This window comes from Oreochromis niloticus, linkage group LG14, assembly GCF_001858045.2.
Source record: "Oreochromis niloticus isolate F11D_XX linkage group LG14, O_niloticus_UMD_NMBU, whole genome shotgun sequence".
Classification (NCBI taxonomy): domain Eukaryota; kingdom Metazoa; phylum Chordata; class Actinopteri; order Cichliformes; family Cichlidae; genus Oreochromis; species Oreochromis niloticus.
This window is the reverse complement of record NC_031979.2, coordinates 29,244,327-29,265,016: the sequence shown is the minus strand read 5'-3', so window position 1 is coordinate 29,265,016 and position 20,690 is coordinate 29,244,327. Positions and strand designations below refer to the sequence as shown.

General features: G+C 42.1%; 1 protein-coding gene across 10 annotated transcripts in view; it reads left to right on the top strand.

The window, feature by feature from the left end:
• The window catches only part of robo2 (roundabout, axon guidance receptor, homolog 2 (Drosophila)), a 258,926-nt gene that overhangs the window by 182,724 nt on the left and 55,512 nt on the right, over window positions 1–20,690 (top strand). For all 10 annotated transcript variants that reach the window (XM_019345219.2, XM_019345215.2, XM_019345221.2 and 7 more), the window contains 3 exons: window positions 16,041–16,198; window positions 16,472–16,592; window positions 17,065–17,203. In XM_019345219.2, the coding sequence (XP_019200764.1) occupies window positions 16,041–16,198; window positions 16,472–16,592; window positions 17,065–17,203 (418 nt within the window). The remainder of the gene's footprint in view (window positions 1–16,040; window positions 16,199–16,471; window positions 16,593–17,064; window positions 17,204–20,690) is intronic.

Sequence of the window (20,690 nt, the reverse complement as noted above, 5' to 3'; positions counted from 1 at the left end):
TGTGTCTGCTCTGATAAGTGTCTAGCCAGGTGCTTGGCCTCCCAAGTCAGTCAATGGTCCTAACACTCACAGCAGATCAAATATGTCCACTGAATGCTGAAACAAAACTATATCTATAGCTTTTCTCGTGCCCCATTCTTAGCATGCCCTGTGATCCCCTAGTTTATACAAGGTCTGGTTGTCCTTGCAGATTTAGCCACTTTAATTTGCGTTTGCCCATAAATGCTGTGTTGATTCACGACCAGTAATTTAGCGTGTGGCCACAAGAGTCGTGGATAAGGCCTGGTTCCTGGCCATTAATACTGGAGCTGCAAGCGAGTGAGAGTGGAAAGTCCTCCAGACTCCATTGATTCACCGTCTCCATGCTGCATACTGATGCAAGTAGCCCTGCCTAATGCTGTAGTTCAACAACCAGTGGGTGGGCAGGGTGGGGGTGGGAGGGTTGAGAAAAAGATTTTCAAAAATGCCTTGGATTGACACAGATCACAGTCTACACGGAGTAGCCTTGCTGGTTCCAACTCCAGTTACACCCCTACTCTCCAGAGGAGCGGCTGAACTATAGAAAGGCCATGTTTTTGCCTCTTAAGTTTTCACCAGCTGTCGGTGACTCTTAGTCATCTCTCAATTGTCTGTTTAGACAGAAGGCTTCAGAACAAAGTGGTGTGTATAGCAGGTGTCTTCCAGCATGCAGGCTTACCTCTAGTTTATAATGCCTTAGTAGTATATTTGTAATTTCAGTCATGATGAAGATTAATAGCTCATTCCCATCAACTAATCACTGTTGATGTTCAGTGAAAACAGTCATGACCTTGATGGCCCAGTCAGACACCCAGAGGGTTCAAGCAACTTAACCCTGAGGGGTTAAAGGTTGACTAAAATGGTTAACGGAGCATAGAGTAACACCTGATCTAACCTCAGTGTGACCTGAGGCCAAAGATTGACCACCAGTTGGAAGCCCAGCTAATTTGTCAGTTGGACTTTCCCACATTGCTTCAGCACACACGTGTAGGTGACAAGGTCATGAACACTATAAAGAGGCAATAGTGGCATCCTGCTGTGAATAGCATGAATAAAAATTGAAAATGCATAATGTTTTCTGGCAAAAAGAAGGGCTGAAGGTGTAGAACTTAAGGACTTACAAGGAGTTCAAAAGTCAAAGTGTTTCTTGAGTTATATCTTTTGTTGTCTAAAAAAAGATAGATTTTAACCAGTAAGCTTAACAACAGATTCATTTTAAGCCGAGAAACATGTGCATATGTTTGTTACGGAGGCCCCTTTCTTCTCAAACAAAGAGTCTAATGCTGCCAGCTTTGTTGAACCCCTGTGCTCCAGTATGGTGGCTGTATGTCTAGCTGGCCTATGTGTCAGTGCTGCTGAGGCCCTGTCTCCTCTCTGGGGAGTCTCCTTCCACTTGCTCACTTTATCCTCCTGCTGTTGCTGCCTTGTGGGACACACTGGCACACAGAGCCCAGATTGAGCCACTCTTGCTTGGCCCTGCTCCATTCCTCCAACAACGCTAATTACATCTCAAATGGTAATAGATGAGGCCTCGTTAGCAGCTCTCACTCCCTTGAAAGATTCACAAACATACATCAGAGGGGCCACTGATCGGCCTGAGCTGCCTCCTTCAAAGCCGGACTTCACAGGGAGCTGGGGGCCCGGTTCGCTAATTACTCCTGCAGTTCCACACTGTTGCCCTGCACACCGCCTGCACAGAGAAGACAGCTCTTCTCGCATCACCAGTGCTATTTTCAGTTATGCCTGCCCTCAAACCCAACCCAAACTGCATAGGCGTGTTAAATCTATAATTCAATGATTAAATTAGTTCGCTGTCTATTTTTTTTCTTTTCCGTAAACCAGCTGCTAATGCAATGACATTGCAGAAATCAGTTCTCTCATAGTCATCAACAGTTTTAACCCCAATTATATAAACTCTGGCATGTTATCAGATAGACAAAGGATAGTTCATGGGGAAATTCTGTCTCATGATCTTACCACACTGTGTGAACAGTTTTGCATAAAACAGATGTAAAATTCTGGTTCTTCCTTCAAATATCTCATTAAAATACACATGTTGTTAATATGCACAGAATATTGCATTTTTTGTGTATAATGTTTAGTATTACAAGGCTGTATTTTGCATTTGCTACCATTGCCTTACCTGTTGAAAGCTGCCAATCCACATGATGTATCACCGTGAAGAAAAGCTGCTCTGCAAGCTTGTTAAGCCTGGGTGCATATAAGATATTGATTGGTATATACCCCTATGTGGCTGGATTCTCTTCATTGTTTAAGTGATTTAATTCCACAGAATCCCATTAGATTTCATTATCATTTGTGTTTCATTCGCCGGCTGCTGTGAAGGAGATGAAGTCAACAAGAAGATTACATGCCGCTCTAATTGTGGTGTGGTTTACAGTGTGCCTGTTTGACTGCATCGATCCGCTGCGAGAAATAATAATAAAATGAAAGTAAAGCAACGCAGGGAAGGAAGAGGAGGCAAACGAGCGGGCCCTTGTTACTGAAGGAATGATGTATTGATCGCGTCTGACAGGGTACTGTGGACTGATCAATCCTGATGGGCAAGAGGAGCCTGTTAGGAGGTCTCCTGGGTCGTCAGGGTCACTCAGGCAACAGGCAATTTGAGAGAAATTAACTCATCAAGGAAAAGAGGTAGATGGAAAAATGGAGGGGGTGCGTGATTAATCAAGATAAAAATGTGTGGATTATGTTGAACATAATTTATTAAGTACCATAAGGTGAGCATTTTCATTTCTATATGAATGAATAAGTGGGCCATGAACCTCCTCCTCCTTACCTGTTCCACTACGTGAATGGAACCACACCTGTCTTAATTTTCAGGTTTCCAACTGGAAATAGAAAAATGTAGCAATAGTGTCAAATGAAGTATTTGTGTCTGCTGTCCAGCATCTTTCCAAGGATGCTTTCCCCTTGTGTACACTACGCCTGGTCTTCCGAGCTAATTGATAGCCTGTACATTAATTTAAGTCAGACATGAGTGGCTGCTATTAATGAAGGTAGAATTTGCTGTCCTGATAGTGTAGTGAGGGCTCACGGGAGAGTGATCTACAGCTTGAGGCACAGTCTAGAGGCAGATGCTGGAGTGGTGTAGAGTGAAGCAGCCATTACATTTCAAGAAGGCATTCACTGTGAACTGAGAATGAATCCATTTTCACACTAAAATTGCCTCTATAAATTGGTCTAGGACCCATTTTCTGCATGTAGAGCAGAAACATGAGCAAAGTTTAACTCCTCAATTGCTTGGACAAAACTCACAGAGGATAATGACGAAGCGAGCAGGAGGGGTCACTCCACAGTGGCAAATGTACGATCGGGTTTGTTTATTGCTTTATATGCTCAGATCGATAGGTCCATCCACACTGGCACCCCATTTGCATTTAGCCTGCGTAATTGCTGGCATTAATAGCACACATTTACAAAGTATTGTCAGCCATGAAGTGATTATGGTAATCAGCAGACGGATTTGAAAAGGCAATTTTAAACTGCATTTTTTTTTTTTCTCAAATGAGTTGATCGACTTCAATCATCTGAGTGCTCTGCGGAAGAGTGGCCATCAATTATCTGTGTTAATGACAGGTTTTTAGCTGGACAGGGGTGTTTGCACAACGCAGTTACACATGTGTTGTTTTCTTCATGGGTGTCTGTTATTTGCACAATGCTGGAGGGTTATGTTGATATAAAACATGCAACAGTTACCTGGTGGGATCACACTTTTGTGGGCATGGTGGGGTCAGGGGTCCCCATCCATAGCAGAGTGCTTACATGTCACCTTTCTGCTATTTAAACTGAGGCACTTTGCCCCATCCCCATGTCTCCCCCTTGCCCTCATATTTAATTCAGCAGCTGCCCAGAGAGCAGGACCACTGTGTCTGGGTGACTTCTCAAATGTTGTGCTAAAGCAGGGACAAATAATGTTGCCCTCCTTTTGACAGTATCTCCATTAGCTATGGTTTTACCACTGACCAAACACTCCTACTGACTCATTAATAAAGGACAGATATCAGAAGTGGATACTTTAGCCATCGTTATTTACTTTTTGTGTTGAATAAGGGGGTGAGGTGCAGACGTCCATGCTGAAATTGAGGAAGCAGTCAAGCATAAGCGGAGCTCCTAGCTCTATATTTAACGACTGTTTTTGGAGGAGGAGGATGCCTTCTTGTGGCTTGTTATGCTTCCCCCACATTCAGACATGTCGTATGAAAATACAGCTCTCCGTCCCTGCTATCGTGGATTCAGATATTCAGTTATTCATAGCTTGAGGCTGAATAATGAAAGACGGTGAAAAAACACTTCAGTCTGTTCCTCCCTCTGCCTGTCTCTCCCCTTCTGTCTCTTGACTGGATTTCTACTTAGTTCTTAAGTCCTATTAAGGAGGTGCACCTCCACCTCCAACTCACTAACATGACATTTGATATTCAACAGCGTTAATGAAATTTGAAAATTAGTAGCAATCTTTGCTAATCAAAGATTAGGATATAAGACAGCGAATCCTCCTCTGTTGATTCGCACAGAATGCAGAATCATCCTATATATCTTTCGACATGGTTTTTCAGCCATACAGTATGCTAGGTGGGAGCCTTGGCATCTTGACAGTGATCCGTGCCTTCAAAAAGCCCAGAGTGATGCGGCATATGCATACAGAAGTAGCTCTTTTGATGGCTGCAGCGGAGCAGAGGCTTGCACAGCACGGAGGCTGCAATTGCTGTTCTATTCTTTTATGTGGCTGTGAGAGACGGAGGTGTTAGAAGACATGGATATGGCTGGGACTGTGACACTGCTTCATTCTTAAGTTGTGGTCACTTGTTTGTTTATTTTATTTTATTGTATTTTTTTGGTCTGACAGCGCAGCTAGTTACCCGGAATACATATTTTGAAGCAAAGAATACACCAAGTGTTAAAAAACAGCCTTTATTTTTGCTTAATTGCATATAATACACAAGGACACAGCTTTTTTACATCTTCTGGAAGCTAAATTTGATTATTTATTAAGAGTTTTAAATCACAATTCATTCAGATCTTGTTGTGTGGTGGATCACCTCTGTTTCTCTGTTGACAGTTTGATTCTATACTTATTGATGTTGATCAAGCCTCCTGTGGAGAGCACATTACCCCAGTAATTTATTCTCCATAGTTCTTATTTTTCCACTTCCAACTGCTTGGTTGTGTGTGTCCAGAAGGGGGCAGACAACCAAAAAGGCAAATCAATGATTTGCACTGCGTTATCTGCGTGTGTGTAGCTCAAAGAGAACTGATAAAAGCGCACACACTAATTGGGTTTTACAGCAACCACAATCTCACAATGCTCTTTCATTACCCAAGGGACAGAGTGTCTAGTTGTTTCTGTGTTCATACAGGGGGGTTACACCATGTGTGCATGCAAGTTAATGTTTGTATGTGTGGGCTTGTATCATATGTGATGTGCGTCAGCCCCCACTGACCTGAGACTGCACTGCCTGCGTGCAATCAGGGATATCAGCGGAGGCAAGAAAAACAACTCAAGTGGTGTCTTTAGCCGCACTACAGTGAATGTCCACCCCAACAACAGGGGTTCCTCCTAATGGCTCCACAACGTTCTGCTTTGTGGAGTTAGATGCGATTTCAAAGGTCATTTTATCATCACGACCTTTCAAGGACCTTTTTAAATTGAAAATTAAATATTGAATTTAAAAATACTTAAAGAAAAATAGTCACCTTTGGAGTATTAGTTGGCTCTATCTTAAGAAATAAGAGGATTTTCAAATGGTTTAAGGTCTGGTGTTTATACACCAAATGATGCATTTTTTATTGATTGTAAATTCCTAAAAATTTTAGGAAAAAAGTGAATTTCTTTGGAGATATCCACTCCTTAACTGTCTTAACTATAGACACATTTTGAACTTATCAGCTATCGACTAAATGAAAGGCAACCAAAGTAAACTTTGCACTTATTTGGAAATAATTACTCAAGTGGGCACAAATTGAACCCTGTCTTGATTTTCCTTAATAATGGCTATCTAATTACATGTTCCACACAGTAAGTAATTAGGGCTTATTGTTTGGAAACTCTTCAAAAAATCTTAACTTAATTATTTTATTTTATTTTAATTTATTTAACTTAAAATAAAAATAAAATAAATCTGTGCTGATAGTTCCCCATGTCTAAAATTGGTCTGCAATTTAGTCATTGCCATCAAGTTTCTTTCAATGCCCTTAATGTTCTTTGTCTCAGAACCAGAGCACAGATTTGCATTTACTTGTTCTTGCTACACACATCAGTGTCAAACAGTAACAAGCATCCTACAGAACCTACATATTGTGTTGCCAGACTAAACCCTCTTTCGTTCTGTTTTTACCAGTTCTTGCTCAGTGGGTTTACCTCATTTAATCATTAGCTAATTGCCACATTCAGTCAGTGCTGATTGATGACTGCACAGCAGCTCTTGGTTAATAGCATTGTGGGCCTATTGCTGGTCACAAACTGGATTCTCCTGTGTGGTCACATCTCTATAAAAAATGGGGACTGTAAAGATAAAGAGCACTGCATGGGTGAAAGTGGAAATGCATGTCCATGCACGCCCACACAAACACACACACAGTATCTTTTCACTGCTCTGTCTGTGCTGAAGAATCTTTGCCCTGGAGAGTTCTGGGATCACTGTGCTGTGCTGCTGTTGAGCCACTGTCTTGTCCTTGTAGGTCACTGGTGCCCTCCAACGATATCTTATCTCATCTGCAGTGCAGTCGATACTGTTGACAGAACTCCAAATAGCTTCTGATTAGAAGTTCCCTCATTAGCTTTGTTTCTTTGCCTAAATAATTAACCCCACATTCCCAGCCTACAGAGATGTTTATGGTACCAGCGTGGTATGAAGCAGTGCGGTTTCATCTCCCTTTTGATGGAGGAGAGAAATGGAGAGGCTGAGGAAAGGGAGGGTTGAGGGATAGAATGGGAATGGTTTAGACACACTGCTCTGCACTGATCCTGAGCATGGCAGCCAGTGGTGTGTTTCAGATTGTTTTCCATTTGCATGATAATATGAGCATGGATTGACTCACACACAAACACACACAGACATTCACACATACACACACATAAATGCACACCCGGGTTATTACATACAGACTGCTGCTTTATACAGGGCAGATTACCTGAGTGAGCATCCTTGGTTTTACTCCATGCCCTGAAATGAATGAAATTCTCACCATTAGCACACAGGTTACATAAGCTCAGTGCACAGGTATATCCAGCTGCACTAATGCTGTAAGCTGATTACAGATGGAATTAAGACAATTACTCCTCTGTACAACAATTAATGTGCCTGAGACAGTGGAAAAAAAACTAAACTAAACTGTGATATGGATCCTCTCAAAAATCCACAAAATAACACCAGAGAAGCTGTAACTTTATAAATCCTTTAAATGCTCCACTAAGCTGGTTAATGTCAAACATCTAAGCATTTTTCATGCATTTATAAATGCAATTTCAGATTGCATTCATATGCAATTACATGTCAAGCATAAACATGTCAATTATTATGTGTGTTTCTTGTTGTGTGGTATTTTTAAATGTTTTTTCATGTCTTTCACTTCAAAAACATGAGACAGTTTGTCTTTTTGTTTTTTGCCATACTCAACAAACATGTGAATGTGTTAATGTGAAGAAATGTATACCAATGTGTAATAGGATGTAAAGGCATAAGGTGATGTTTTTTATATCCACAAAACAGAAAACAAAACATATACAGGCCCTGACTAATCGTCAAGAACAAAGTGAGACTGTGACCTTATTTTACATTGGAGTCTTTGGTGCCCACTTATTAAATTCTTTTAAAATCTTCGCTGTATGATATAAACAGCTGCTTGACTAGTTGGTCTTATGTCCTCAAGGTGTTAATTCTGGTTTTATCTCAGGAACTTCAAGAGAATGTGCATGAGAGCAATTTCTGCCATTTCAGTGAATTATAGAGTGATCATGCTGTTATTAGTGCTGTTGGTGCATAACTCTGCTGCGTGCAGGGCAACTGCTTTCCATACAAACTGACAGACTCTGCAGCACAGACACTTCAAATTGCAATTTGTATATGTATGAGTATGTGGTACTTAGGTGAGGCTAATGTAGCAGTGATTTGCTGAGCAGGCAGAGGCACTGCTACAATTTATTCCAAGTATTTAGATGTTATGTGCAGCATTCAATCATGCTTCAGCAGACACACATAAAACGTATTGGGGATAATAGTTGCGCTGGTTGTACAGAGGGGAGTTTTCGAATGCGCTGCCTAAGTGGTGAATTGCTTTACCCCCTCAGTCATAAACAGCGTACACATATATACAGTGGAACATGGAAATGATTAAAAAAAATACCTGCCCATGGATGAGGCTGTTGTAAAGGTCATCTCTGTATCCAGTTTAATTTTTGCTCTCCCTCAAGAGTTAAGATCTATAAAGCGATCAATAAATCTCTTTAAATGTCTCTGCATCCAGGCTGTGCGTGTGATTTAACACCCTGCCTCTTCTGCTTTCTGTTCACCTCACTGACAGACCTCAGCCTTCCTCTGCTCACAAATCTAACTGTATCACCTCCTGCCCGATCCATCCACATAGAAAATGGTCAGACCTTTACATTTGATGGATAACAGAACTGGTTCAAAGTCCTCTGGAAGGTTCTGATTCAGAACCATCAGATGATTCCTGATACAGAAAATGTGTCACCTGTGATCTACAGTGGGGAACAAAGTGTCCTTAGGTGTGGGATTCTTACTTTCAGGGAGTATTGATTGAAGGACAGATGATCTGAAGAGGCCATTAGGAGGATTGAGGAGGGGAGAAAAGGCAAGGGAAAACTGTGATGAACATGCACCCCTCTAATCATTATGCCGCGTACAACACTGCCTACAGCATCAACCTTACATGCCGATCTATACACAGTAAAGTGGAATTATTTCAGAAGTTACAGCAGCACTGTGAGTGTTCTGTTCACTTCATTTAGATTCTTGTTTGTAGCCATTTGCTGCTACCATGTTGCAGGGCTGGCTCTGCATCTGCACCAATACACACATGACTGCACACCACTGATGGGTGGGGCTCTGTCACAATGAGCACAAGGAGACACAATAATGGCATACATGCACAAACACACCAATTTTTTTACAATGTGTCCTAGTATCTTCTTAGTCCAGGATGTAGATTGGTGTCAAGGGAGGACAGCTGAGTATAGTAAACTGGGCTATCTACAGCTGTTGCAAACGCCTCCTTTCCTCCTCCGGCTTGTCCTGCACAATGTTATGAAGCACACTTGCACTTGGGGCTCATCAGGCCAAGCTAGATAAAAGCTGCTCAACTCCAGCAGAGAGCTTAATTAAAACGGGGCTGCCATCGCAGAGTGACACCTTTTACAAGCTCCTAACGGCGCTCTGCTCGCCGTTACTGCCAATCCAATTATAGAGCAAAACAATAAAATAGACACACGAGGAGCTGCAGCAAACAGGCTGGCATAAAAAGAAAGACAGGGATGCTGTTAAAGGTTTTATAAAGATTTGCAGAGTGGACATAGGTCTAGACTCCAGAGGTTTCCTTTTTCACCAAAGATGCCGATGTAAGTATATGCCACACTGGATAAGAAACTACTTCCGTGTGTGTTTCTGTGTGCATGTGCACACAGTGTCTAAGGTAGTCTTGCACTGTTCTTTCAGCAGGGACACAGTTCAGCAGCTTCCTGGGATTATATTTCCCTGTGGAAGGACACTACCTCAATGTCATCAGGCCAGAACTTACACAAATATGCTGAAGAGATGCACACACAGCACCATTATCATTGCACAGTACCCACAAACAGCATATCAGATGTTCATTTTTTTCTGGGCCAGCAATGGAGCTACTCTTTCGGCTTGACAGCGTGTCACAGCTGGACTTGTGACATCTGTTACACTTGAACAGCTACATGGAAAAAAAACTGTGGGGGGTAATACATATTAACTCTAACCCTGCAGGTGAGAGGGGGTGATGGTGAGGATAAAATGTAATAAGATATTTGGTAGTATAGAAGGAGAAGATGACAGACAAAAGATGTATGAATTTTAGTATTAGAGCCTGAGCGAACTCTGGAATTCAATTTGTATACTGGGCACCTTGTTTTAGCGAATTGTATCCCTGATAAGAGCTAATGCAGTCAGTTTCAGCTAGTGATTGGGAGCCGCTTAACTAAGTTTGCTTTTCCAATTGTTTCAAAATCCAACTTATGACTCACTCCATGTCATATATACCGAGATAGGGCTGATGCAATAGGAGACTGATTTCTCCTGGAGGAAACATTAACAGGGGCATTTGCCTGCTGCAATACTTCCTCTCTTCCTTTTTAGCTTCTCACTTTACTTCCTCTCTACTCTTGCTTTACCCGATGCAGGAAGCAGACCCACCTGCTCAATCATGATGCCTCACTACCTCTGTCCGTGCTGTCTCTTTGCTGGAATTGGCAGAAAATCAATCCCACTCTCATCTCCAAACCCCCCCACCCTTCATCGCGTTCCTCCTTCACGTCTCACTCCCCCTTCTGGCTGCAAAGTGTCCATTCTGGACTGAGCACAACCATCAGCACAACATCATGCCTTATCAGAGCAGGCACAAAGGCCCATGGGCACATTGTTCATCAGTATCAGCCAGCTCCAGTTTCAGCACACTGCCTGCATCTGCCAAGCCTCCCAAACACAGTCGTGACCATAAACAAGACAACAGACTGAAAACTGGAGCGGCCACCAAAATCATTTTGGGGCAAAATGCATCTTTAATTGTAGTGCCTGTTAATTACGGAGTGCTATGAGAATGGAAAAAGATAGAGATGAGGATATAGCCCATCATCATTTATTATGTAAATGTATTCCATTTTAGACACAATTAAGTGATTAGAAGGCTGTCCCTCTCTGCTCTTTCTTCTCCTTGTCCTCACTTGTCTTTTTCTTTGCTTTTCAGCATATTACTGTAATGAAGCCATTACTTCTTCAAGTGAATTTTAATGAGTTTTTAAATAACATTTTAATGAGCTATACATTACCATAAAGCATGGATTAGGCTAAATTGAATTTTGTGTGTGTGCGAGCGTGTGTGTGTGTTGGTATTGTTAAGGAAAGAGGTTCATTAAGAGTTAATTATATTGTTTCTCAGGAGCCACACCACAGATTTTTCTTGGCCTCAGTTTTGCCCACTGTCCTCTTACTGTCATTACTGTGCTGCTCAGGGGCTTGTTAGGCCAAATTAGGGGTGCTGTTTGAAAAATTAGCTTTGAATGGGACTGCTGTTTAAATAAAGATATTTGTTTCGGCTTATCTACTTAATCAGAGGTCGAAGCTCCATATGAGGCATGAGTGTGATGGAATGCACCCTCTTCATTTACATTCAGCCCCATCTATTTAGTCCCTTTGTACTCCTCACCACCTCTTCAGTTTGACCTTGATCAGGCATCCTCTCGTTATCCCCTGTTGTGTTGTGTTATGTTCATTCTTTTTTTCTCAGTGCTCTCACCAGGGCACAGGAGCACTGTCTCTTTTATTCCCTCCGAGGCTCTATTAAAGATCCACATTTCATACGGTATCACCACCTGTGATTTCCCCCCAAACTATAATATCACTGGCAGCCATATGAGTCTCTTTACTTTCACTATTTTCCATATTCTGCGAATCTTATCTGCGAAAGTGACAGTGTTATTTACAATCCCTTAGCACAGGATTTGCAGATAGGGAGAATGGTGGTGATCATATCAGACTTGGCCATGGTCTGTGGAGGATGACTGGGTGTGAATGTATACGGCTTCATCTGCAGAACCTCATCTGCAGTCAGTGCAAAGAGAGAGCACTGACAAGCCAGTGAAAGTGAGTGTAGGGGGCAAGATGCAATTCATTGGACAACACTGGGATTGGAAAAAAATGATTAACGGAGAACGCAGCAGAATGACCCCTGATGATGGAGAGAATAAGGCAGACAGAGAGATGGATATTATTTGTGCTAATGATGAGAGTCTCTATCAAGCTCTCAAAGGAGGCACAGCCTTGGGCATGGCCAGACAGTCATATTTTCGCAGCTGTTTCTGTGGTCTGACCTGCAGCCCCTCAGTGGAGGGATATAGGGGATATGTGTGAACCTGCTGCTTGCCTGCCTGCTGTGGGGGTAATTTCTGCATCTGGATGAGGGGCAAAGGTTAGCTCTGGCCGGTGGGAGGGCAAATGAGCGAGTCAAACCTGGAGAAAAAGCTTGCATCCAGACAAATGGAGCATATCTCCTTTCAGTGTGGTATAATATAGTGTGGCATTATCCTTCTCCTGCCTTCAGCATCAACAGCAATACAAAACATCAGTGACAGTACATACAGTAGGTTTGCTTTGTCAAGTGAGATATATATTGTCTATCTTCTCTAAGGGTGGGATTGAAAATGGTGGCATTGTAATAGCACTCTACCAGATGAACCGCAAAAACCACTCAAATGAAATGATATTATAGCTTGGAGCTACCTCTCTACAGCTCTCCTAGTTTGTGTGTGCATGGTTTATTTTCTAATCAGAGTGTGGGTAGAAGGTGCTGGGGTGTGGCCCCAGGCTTCTAACTGTTGTAATCTCACTGTGTGTTTCTGAGCCCCTGACCCAAGAGAATATCTGTGAAAGCACGGAGGGTCTGTTCTACCATTAACGGGGAGGGAAGAGTAATAACAAGCACACAAACATACACAAATATTCATATTTGCAGTATCACAAAGAGATATGAAAGCCTGCGGCTTTTAAGACTGCTTCACAGTTTGTCAGGGTTGGTGTGTAGTTGTTTGTGTATGTGGGGAGCATCTATCAAGGTGATGTGAATGTCAGAAATAGGTCTTAGACGTCTGTGGTGTTGTGGCAGTGAGCACAACCTTTGTGAACCAAACCGAGGTGCGCTCCTGTAGGTGAATGTTTGTCAGCACTTATCTCGGTATGCAGGCTGGACGCTTCAGTCAAGGCTCCCCACTAATCTTTCTGACAAGCAGTGTCACCCTCCAGTGACTAATATCTTAGGTTGAAGAAGAGGGGGCACTGCACAAAATATTTCCCCTCATGCTGTCCTTGCCCTGCCACCCCTGTGCTATGATGCTTGTTGTGTGAGCTGTCATCTATCTGCGTCCAGCTGATTTTTGTGTGCTGAGTCTATCTTAGCTAAAAACACGCCCGCATATAGACCTTTCTAATGGTTGCTGGCATCGGCCTCTCCTGCCAATGTAGCACAGTCTGGCTTACAAAGTAGCTGTGTGGGTGTCTCCTTTGTGTTTTTGTGTTGGCAAAGACCTCCACTCTCAACCCGTTGGCTGTTTTACAGCACAAGTTGCAACCTGACTCCCTCCCCTTTAAGTTGGAGGTGTTGAAACCGTGCCAGCTGAAAGAGCTGCAAATTTGCCATGCTTTGCCCCCTGCCTGATGCTCTTTCATTCAAATCAACCCACTCCTCTGATATTTAGGAAAAAAATAAATAAATAACACACGAGCGGGAAAGGCATATTAATATTTTTCAGACATGGGTTCTTTTTACCCTGCAGCCAGATCGACAGATGTAGCACTAGTCAACAGAGGGAAGGGAATGTAAAAATATATAAATATTAATAAGCAAGTAAGCGAGCGAGCAGAGTTTGTGGCTTCCTGGTACTTCATGGGAGGTGAGGTTTTTCGGCTGAAGAAGAGCTGAATGTTTCAGGGGAAGAGAAAGGTAATTACTTCACGTCTGTTGGCTGATTCAGGCCTGAATGCCTACAGGGCCTCAGAGTTGGAGCAAAAGTTCAGCTTCTAATGGACACATGCAGACCCACTAAATTATACACACATAGCAGATGCATCACACATGGATTAACAGACAGGCCAGTCGATGTTAAGGTGCTAATATAAAATCATTCCCTCACAGTAGCAAGCATTGTTCCACCCATTGCATTGCCTCTGGGCAAATGAAGCCACGGTAGATATACAGGCTGAAATTGTAATAAAGGAGGGCAAATGTTAAACTGAGAGGATGAAAATCTGAGCTGTAGGTGTTTTTTAACTGTGGGCTGATGACCTTGATGACTGTAGTTAGGATTAGATAGTTTACTAAAGTATATTTGGGTTGGCCCATCCTCTCATTTACTTAGTAAATGTGTCTGGTGAGTATTTTCTTGGTATCAGCAAGCCCCGAACCTGCACACAAAGCATAATCCTCTCGCCAGTGACATGTCTGTTTATTTGCTCCTAGCTGTTTGTAACCTAATGTTTATCCTGCCTGCAACAAGTGCGTGTGTGTATATCTGTTGTTCTTTGTTTGCTGGAGTGTGTGACTACTCTGTTTTTATTTATTTATTTTTCCATTTCTATTCATCGCATATTTATTTAGATTGCAGTGCAGCGATGCATTTACTGTGACGTACTGTGCCGTATTAGATTAGATTAGATACCGTGGCACAAGCACCGTAATGATGCACCTAATGCGTGTTTCTTTTGTCACTGTTCTGTTTCAAAGGAAATTGATTCTGACAAAATCCCATGGGTGCTATCAGCAATGAATGGAAAGGAGCAATTAAATCCAATGTGATCTTGAAAACAACAGCCTATGTATGGTCCAAACCAGACTATGATTTTAAACAGCAGGGCATCTGTTTGTAATGCAAATACAGAGAGCCCATTGGTGGTGGCTGTTCTACTCACACTGGTTAGGGGGTCCGGCACACTGGAGCTGGCTAATTACCTTAGCTTTTTAGATTAGAGGCCAGCCCTGCATAAGAGAGAGAAAATCTCTATCTCTGCCTACTCTGTATTCTCTCTTATTACCCCTGTGTAAAGGTTTCATTTGAATTCATGTCACACTAAAGTCCCACTCTATACCCCTGTGCATCCCCAGGATAATTGGGTTGAAAGCTTCCTCTCTTCCTCCACTCTCCTTCCCCTTGGTCTAAATAAATAAATAAGAAGACAATAGCTTTGTGGCTTTCTGTAGAGAGGGTAAGAAAAGTGAATGAAGAGATGAGAGAAGCCTGGAGTGCAGGGACCAGTTATCCCCTCTTATAATCCTGGCGCTCCCTGCCATTGTCCCTTGTGCCACATGGAATTTACATAAGGACCTGTGGTGCTGCCCTTAATTTAGCCCTCCTGAAGTATCTTCAAATATCTCCCAACAAGCTCAGTGCTTTCATCAGCAAGCTCAGTCAGTCATCAGAGGGATCGTGTCCCTCACCGCTGCACTGATAGTTACACTGCTGATACCAAACTTCCTAAAGTGCTACTCCAATTTATTGGATTTATTAAAGACTAAATAGGGAAAAAATAGTTTCATTTCACACATCAGGGAAGCCCCAGTCTAAGCTATTTTTGAGTACATTAGGTCTACGTTATTTTCATTCATTCATACGGTAGGTGTGTGTTCTGAATATATCAGTGACTCAGGGTTTAGTTTCTCACAGTTAGTTTAGCATGATTGTGCTTTCATGTTTGTACTTCTGTGCTCCTTGGTGTGTTTCACTGTGACAGCGACTCCCCTCGTTTGTTAATGAGCTGCTGTTGTGTGTTTCGCTGAACACTTTAGAGGGGGAGAGGCTATCCCCGCTATGGCGGGCCTACCTGAGGGTGATTAGATGCAAGGCCACAGTTGTTCAATAGACCACCCACTGTTTTTGTGTGTTAGCACATATGTGGCTGTGTGTAAGAGTACATGCCGGAGTGAAGCGCTGTTGCACCCCTGTGAGCTCTCACAAGTGAGTGACACCAGGCTTTAGGGCATTCTGACTCTGTTTGTTCTGCTCCCTCCACAGGGACCTCCATTAGCTCCAATTAGCTTTCACTTGTGCTCTCCCAGTCAGATGAAGCTGTGCATCCCATTTAAATAGCCTAGATAACCGATGCATACACTCACACTATGTTGTGCAATTAACATAATACGCAGAAAGGGAATTTTCAGAATGGTAAGCTGGATTTTATTCAGGCAATAAAATCCAGCCAAACCGTATCTACTAACACTGTACTCTTACTCAGTTGGCTGCTCTATTTTTCCCTCAGTGCTGAGAGATGACTTTCGACAAAACCCTACGGATGTAGTGGTGGCAGCAGGAGAGCCAGCAATCCTTGAGTGTGTCCCTCCCAGAGGGCATCCTGAACCCACCATCTACTGGAAGAAGGACAAAATTCGAATTGACGATAAGGATGACAGGATCACTGTGAGTATCGTAGCTATTTATTTTAATAACGGGACAAAATAAGAAGAACTATTATCAGTGTCTACTGTGAATGTTGCTATTAGTGTCTGGGAACACAGGAAAGAGCTTTTGCTTCTGGAAATGTCTGCCACTGAGCACAGTTGGCTGGGTATTCATGTGTTTGAAGCCAGTGAGGGGGAAAAATGCTGCTTTTGTGTTGTCAAATGATTTGACAAGGACAGAATTTAGATGTGTAAAATGTATATTTTACATTTATTTCTTTTATTTTTTTAGATTCGAGGAGGGAAACTAATGATTTCCAACACAAGAAAGAGTGATGCAGGCATGTACATCTGTGTGGGTACCAACATGGTCGGCGAAAGGGACAGCGAGACAGCACAAGTCACTGTATTTGGTAAGCATTGCTTCTTCAGGCCTCCTGAAGAGTATCTTCTCAGTTATTTGGCAGAGTGACATCCATCCATGTTACTGCATACTCCTGAATAGAAATACATTGAAGCCAAGTTTTCTCAAAGTTTAATAACAGTGTTTTTTTGCTACACTCTCCCATCTGAGTTGCATGCAATCTGGAGCACATTTTTGCATTGGCCATTAAGCTGTCATGAGGTTATAAAGAGCCAGAGTGAACGGTAATAAATAGGTTAGTTCAATAAACACCAGTTCTTATATTTCCAAATAGGTTACAGGTCCATTTAGTGCACTATTGCTGTATATTTGTGCCTCATGGAGGAACAGAAATATCAGATAATGAAAAAAATATGAGTAATTAGAGGGATAATTATGTCGGAACTGGGCAATGTGAGAAATAAAGCAAAGCCAAATCCTAACATAATGAAATTGTGCTTTTTTTTGTGCCCATGCTGCAGAGAGACCAACCTTCCTCCGGAGGCCAATCAACCAGGTGGTCCTGGAAGAGGAAACAGTAGAGTTCCGCTGCCAGGTGCAAGGAGACCCCCAACCCAATGTACGCTGGAGGAAAGATGACATTGATGTTCCTCGTGGGAGGTATGTACTTTTACCGGAATATTCTCCAAATGGCAGTGCTTTAAGTAATGAGATGAATATAAGCAAGCAGTTTAAATTGCATGTGTGTGTGTGTGTGTGTCTGTCTAAATGCCAGCTTATGTGTTAAGTTCTAATGTGACAGACTGCACTTACTGCAGAGGAGCTGTGAAGGCACTAGTGTCAGTCTAAGTGATTGTTTCAAACTAATGATAACTCACACTGCCAGCCCTCACCTGGTGTGGCTGCCAGGGAGCAATAAATACCCCTATTAGGCTGTACACAATGCACATTAACCATTCTGAGGAAAAAAAAAAACATTCTACCTGTCGATGCCAAAAAAGTCCGGCAGTGTCTCATGTCATGGACGAGGTCTGCATGAAGACAAACAGATACGGAGCTAAACAATTAAATCTGACTGACAGGTAAGTGGGCACGGGAGGCTGAAATGTAGACATTTAGAGAAGCAGAAAAAAAAATCTGCCAGGTTGTATAACAGACAGGTAGAGACAGAGACCGATAGAATGACAGGAGATACAAAGAGACAGAGTATAGCAGCTGACGTGACCCTCAAGTGTCTATGTACAGGTGCAGCTGTTCAGGGGAATTCTTGGCATAGACACCAGAAACCTGGAAGATAATCACTACCTTCTATACACGTTTAACCCTGTTCAGTTTCTGTATCATCACAGACATGATGCACACGTTTACTCACACTTGCAGAAATAGAAACTGATGTAAGGAAAAAGCAATAAAAGTCTACAATTTGGAGAGAAACTCTAGCCCCACTCCCAACTTTAGACTATCTGACTTCCTGTAAAAAGCCACTGACGATATAGTGATACTGTTCTTTCTGGGTCCTGCGTGTCGGCCTGTTTCTTCCCATGAGTCACTTGACTTACAGTCAAAAGCAGTGTCATTGTTAGGAGTGGACTTCAAAGAGACCGGTATACTGTCCCCAGCCAGCAGGCAAGTCACACACTGCTTGGATCACCTCATAACACGTACACACAGTGGACCTGACTTCTCTCAAGGCTAGCTGCAGAGCTGAGCGTAGGCGGGTTGTTTGTGTCTGATAAGGATTTGGTTCACTGGGCAGTGGGACATGAGCTCTGTGCCAAAGCAAACACATAAAAGTATTTCACTCATGTCTTTGATAGGGAGTTGGCTCTGGAAATGAGTTCATTTTGTACACTAATTAACAGATTTATAACGGAGTAGGATGAGTGTCATGTGCCTGCGTCCTTGCTAACTGTTCCATCCCTTTGAAGTTTGGCCTTATTTGGATACGATGCGCATGAAAAAGATACTGCCAAAATTAATAAGAGATAAATATTGCAGTGTTACTAATTACAATGTGGGAACGGTTGTTTTTTCTTGCTATATTTAATTCTCCCAGTTTTGCTTTGAAGCGAAAAAATAACCGTGAAGACAGACAATATTTTAATTCTGACATTTTCTTCTGCCTTTGTTGCCGGCCAAAAAGAAGACTGCATCGTATATTGTAAAGTGACGATCTGTTCCTGCTTTCTCTGCTGCTTATCTTCACTTAATAAACATCAAACAGAACTCCTTCTTTTCTAATTAACAGAAGAATGGTTAACATTCTCACTCAAGACTAGTGCCTAGTTTGCCTTTGGGCCACTCCAGCTGTATCAGTATCGGTCTCCGTCACAGGAATGTAGATGACTAAGGATCAAGTAGTTCTATATGCAGTGGGAAGTGGTCTTTGATTGCTCTTTAACCGAAAAGGTTACAGTGTCCTTATTATGATGATAAGCTGTAGAAAGAGGGAGACTTAGCAAGGCCCGTCCTCTTTACCATCAAATTGTTTTAACTTTGCTGTTCCCTTTATGTACCTGCATCTCTATGTGGATATCTGTGTGTGCTACTTTTATACTAGGAAGAAGGGAAATGGAGCTTCAGCTGAGTAAACAGGTTGTTAATATGCTCAGTGGCTCCAGCAGCCTCCCAGGCAGCCACACACGCACACACACACATTGGCACATAGACATAAAGCATGCCAGGATGGCGCTGGCTTCGGTCTCTCTGTGGGATAGAAAAGAAGATAGAGACAGAATGGTTTCAATTAGAGGACAAAGACAAATGTGTTGCTCGTTTACCACTGTTTGGGCATTTTACTGTGTTTGCAATAGAAAAATAAATAATTAATCACCAAACAGCTACATCTACTCTGGGATACTAGTCAACAGCCCTTGATAGTGCAGTGTAATGAAATAGGTCAAATCTTCTGTTGTCGTTTCATTATACAGTATGATACCGAAACCCATGCAATCTCCAAGTGAAACCTTTTAAATTACAGTCTGGCATATGTCAGAGGAAATAGCCTGAAACTGTAAATTTAAAGGTCAGAGGACAACAGCTGCAGTATAATGATAAAGAATCCAGATATTCCTTTATCTTTTAACATTTACACTGAGTCTTGACCTTATTCTAAGTAAGATGAGAATTAGGTAAATTTCCACACTTGCTATCTTTGGACTATTTTTTATTTTTTGCCAGAAAGCCCAGCTCAGATAGAACAGATATTCCAGATGGACACACAGTTGCACCAATCCTTCTCCGCTGAATGCCAGAGGAGAACCATGATCTGTAAGATGATAGAGTTAAATACATTACATGTGTTCACCACACATTAAATTACTTATAGGATGGTGCTCTAGCCAAAAAAAAAACAATTAGCTGTAGCTAAAATGAGATCAGCCGATCTTTCTCTAGTAATGTTTTTCCTTTTGTTCTTTATCATCTGGTCTCCCAGACAAGACTGGATTTTGCTGTCAGGTCAGAAAAAAAGAAACACTTCCAACTCCTCTATTGTTACACAGAAATTCAAACAGTGTGCTGAGCTAATTAAACTAAATTTCAAGGAGTCTCTTAGGACAGGACCTAAATTATGAGCAAACCATTAGGTGTGCTGAAAAACAGTGGGTAATGGGGACTTTAATTATTACCAGCATAGGCGAAGAAAATTCACTTAGATGTGCTCCAGGTGGGATTAAAACCACTGACCAGTACATGTAATATTAAAATTATCCAACTTCCTCTTTTTAAATGTGGTTCAAATGGAACTTTTTTTTTCTTCTGCTCAACACAAAGCACTTAAGATTCAGTTCAGATGGAAAAGCAGCATGTCCTCTCCAGGAAAAACCTCTTGCAGATGTCTTCAAGCAGCTGGATTTCTGTACCTAAAATCCACACAGTAGTAGAGTCACCCATAATTTGTCAGAACTGACATCATTCTTATACATTTGTTTACGCTTACGCAGTTCTTTCCAATTATAAAAATGTCTTGATGTGGATTAAATTAGTATCAGATTAATGTCCATCAGTTGGACGTTGTGGTGGAATTGTGCCAAAAGCACACAATAGCTGTTCCCACATCAGAGAGCCTGGAAATGAGTGCTGGCGAGCTTCATGTTTCAAAACAGAAAGGATTCTATTCTAGCACAGTCTATGAACCCCAGTGAAA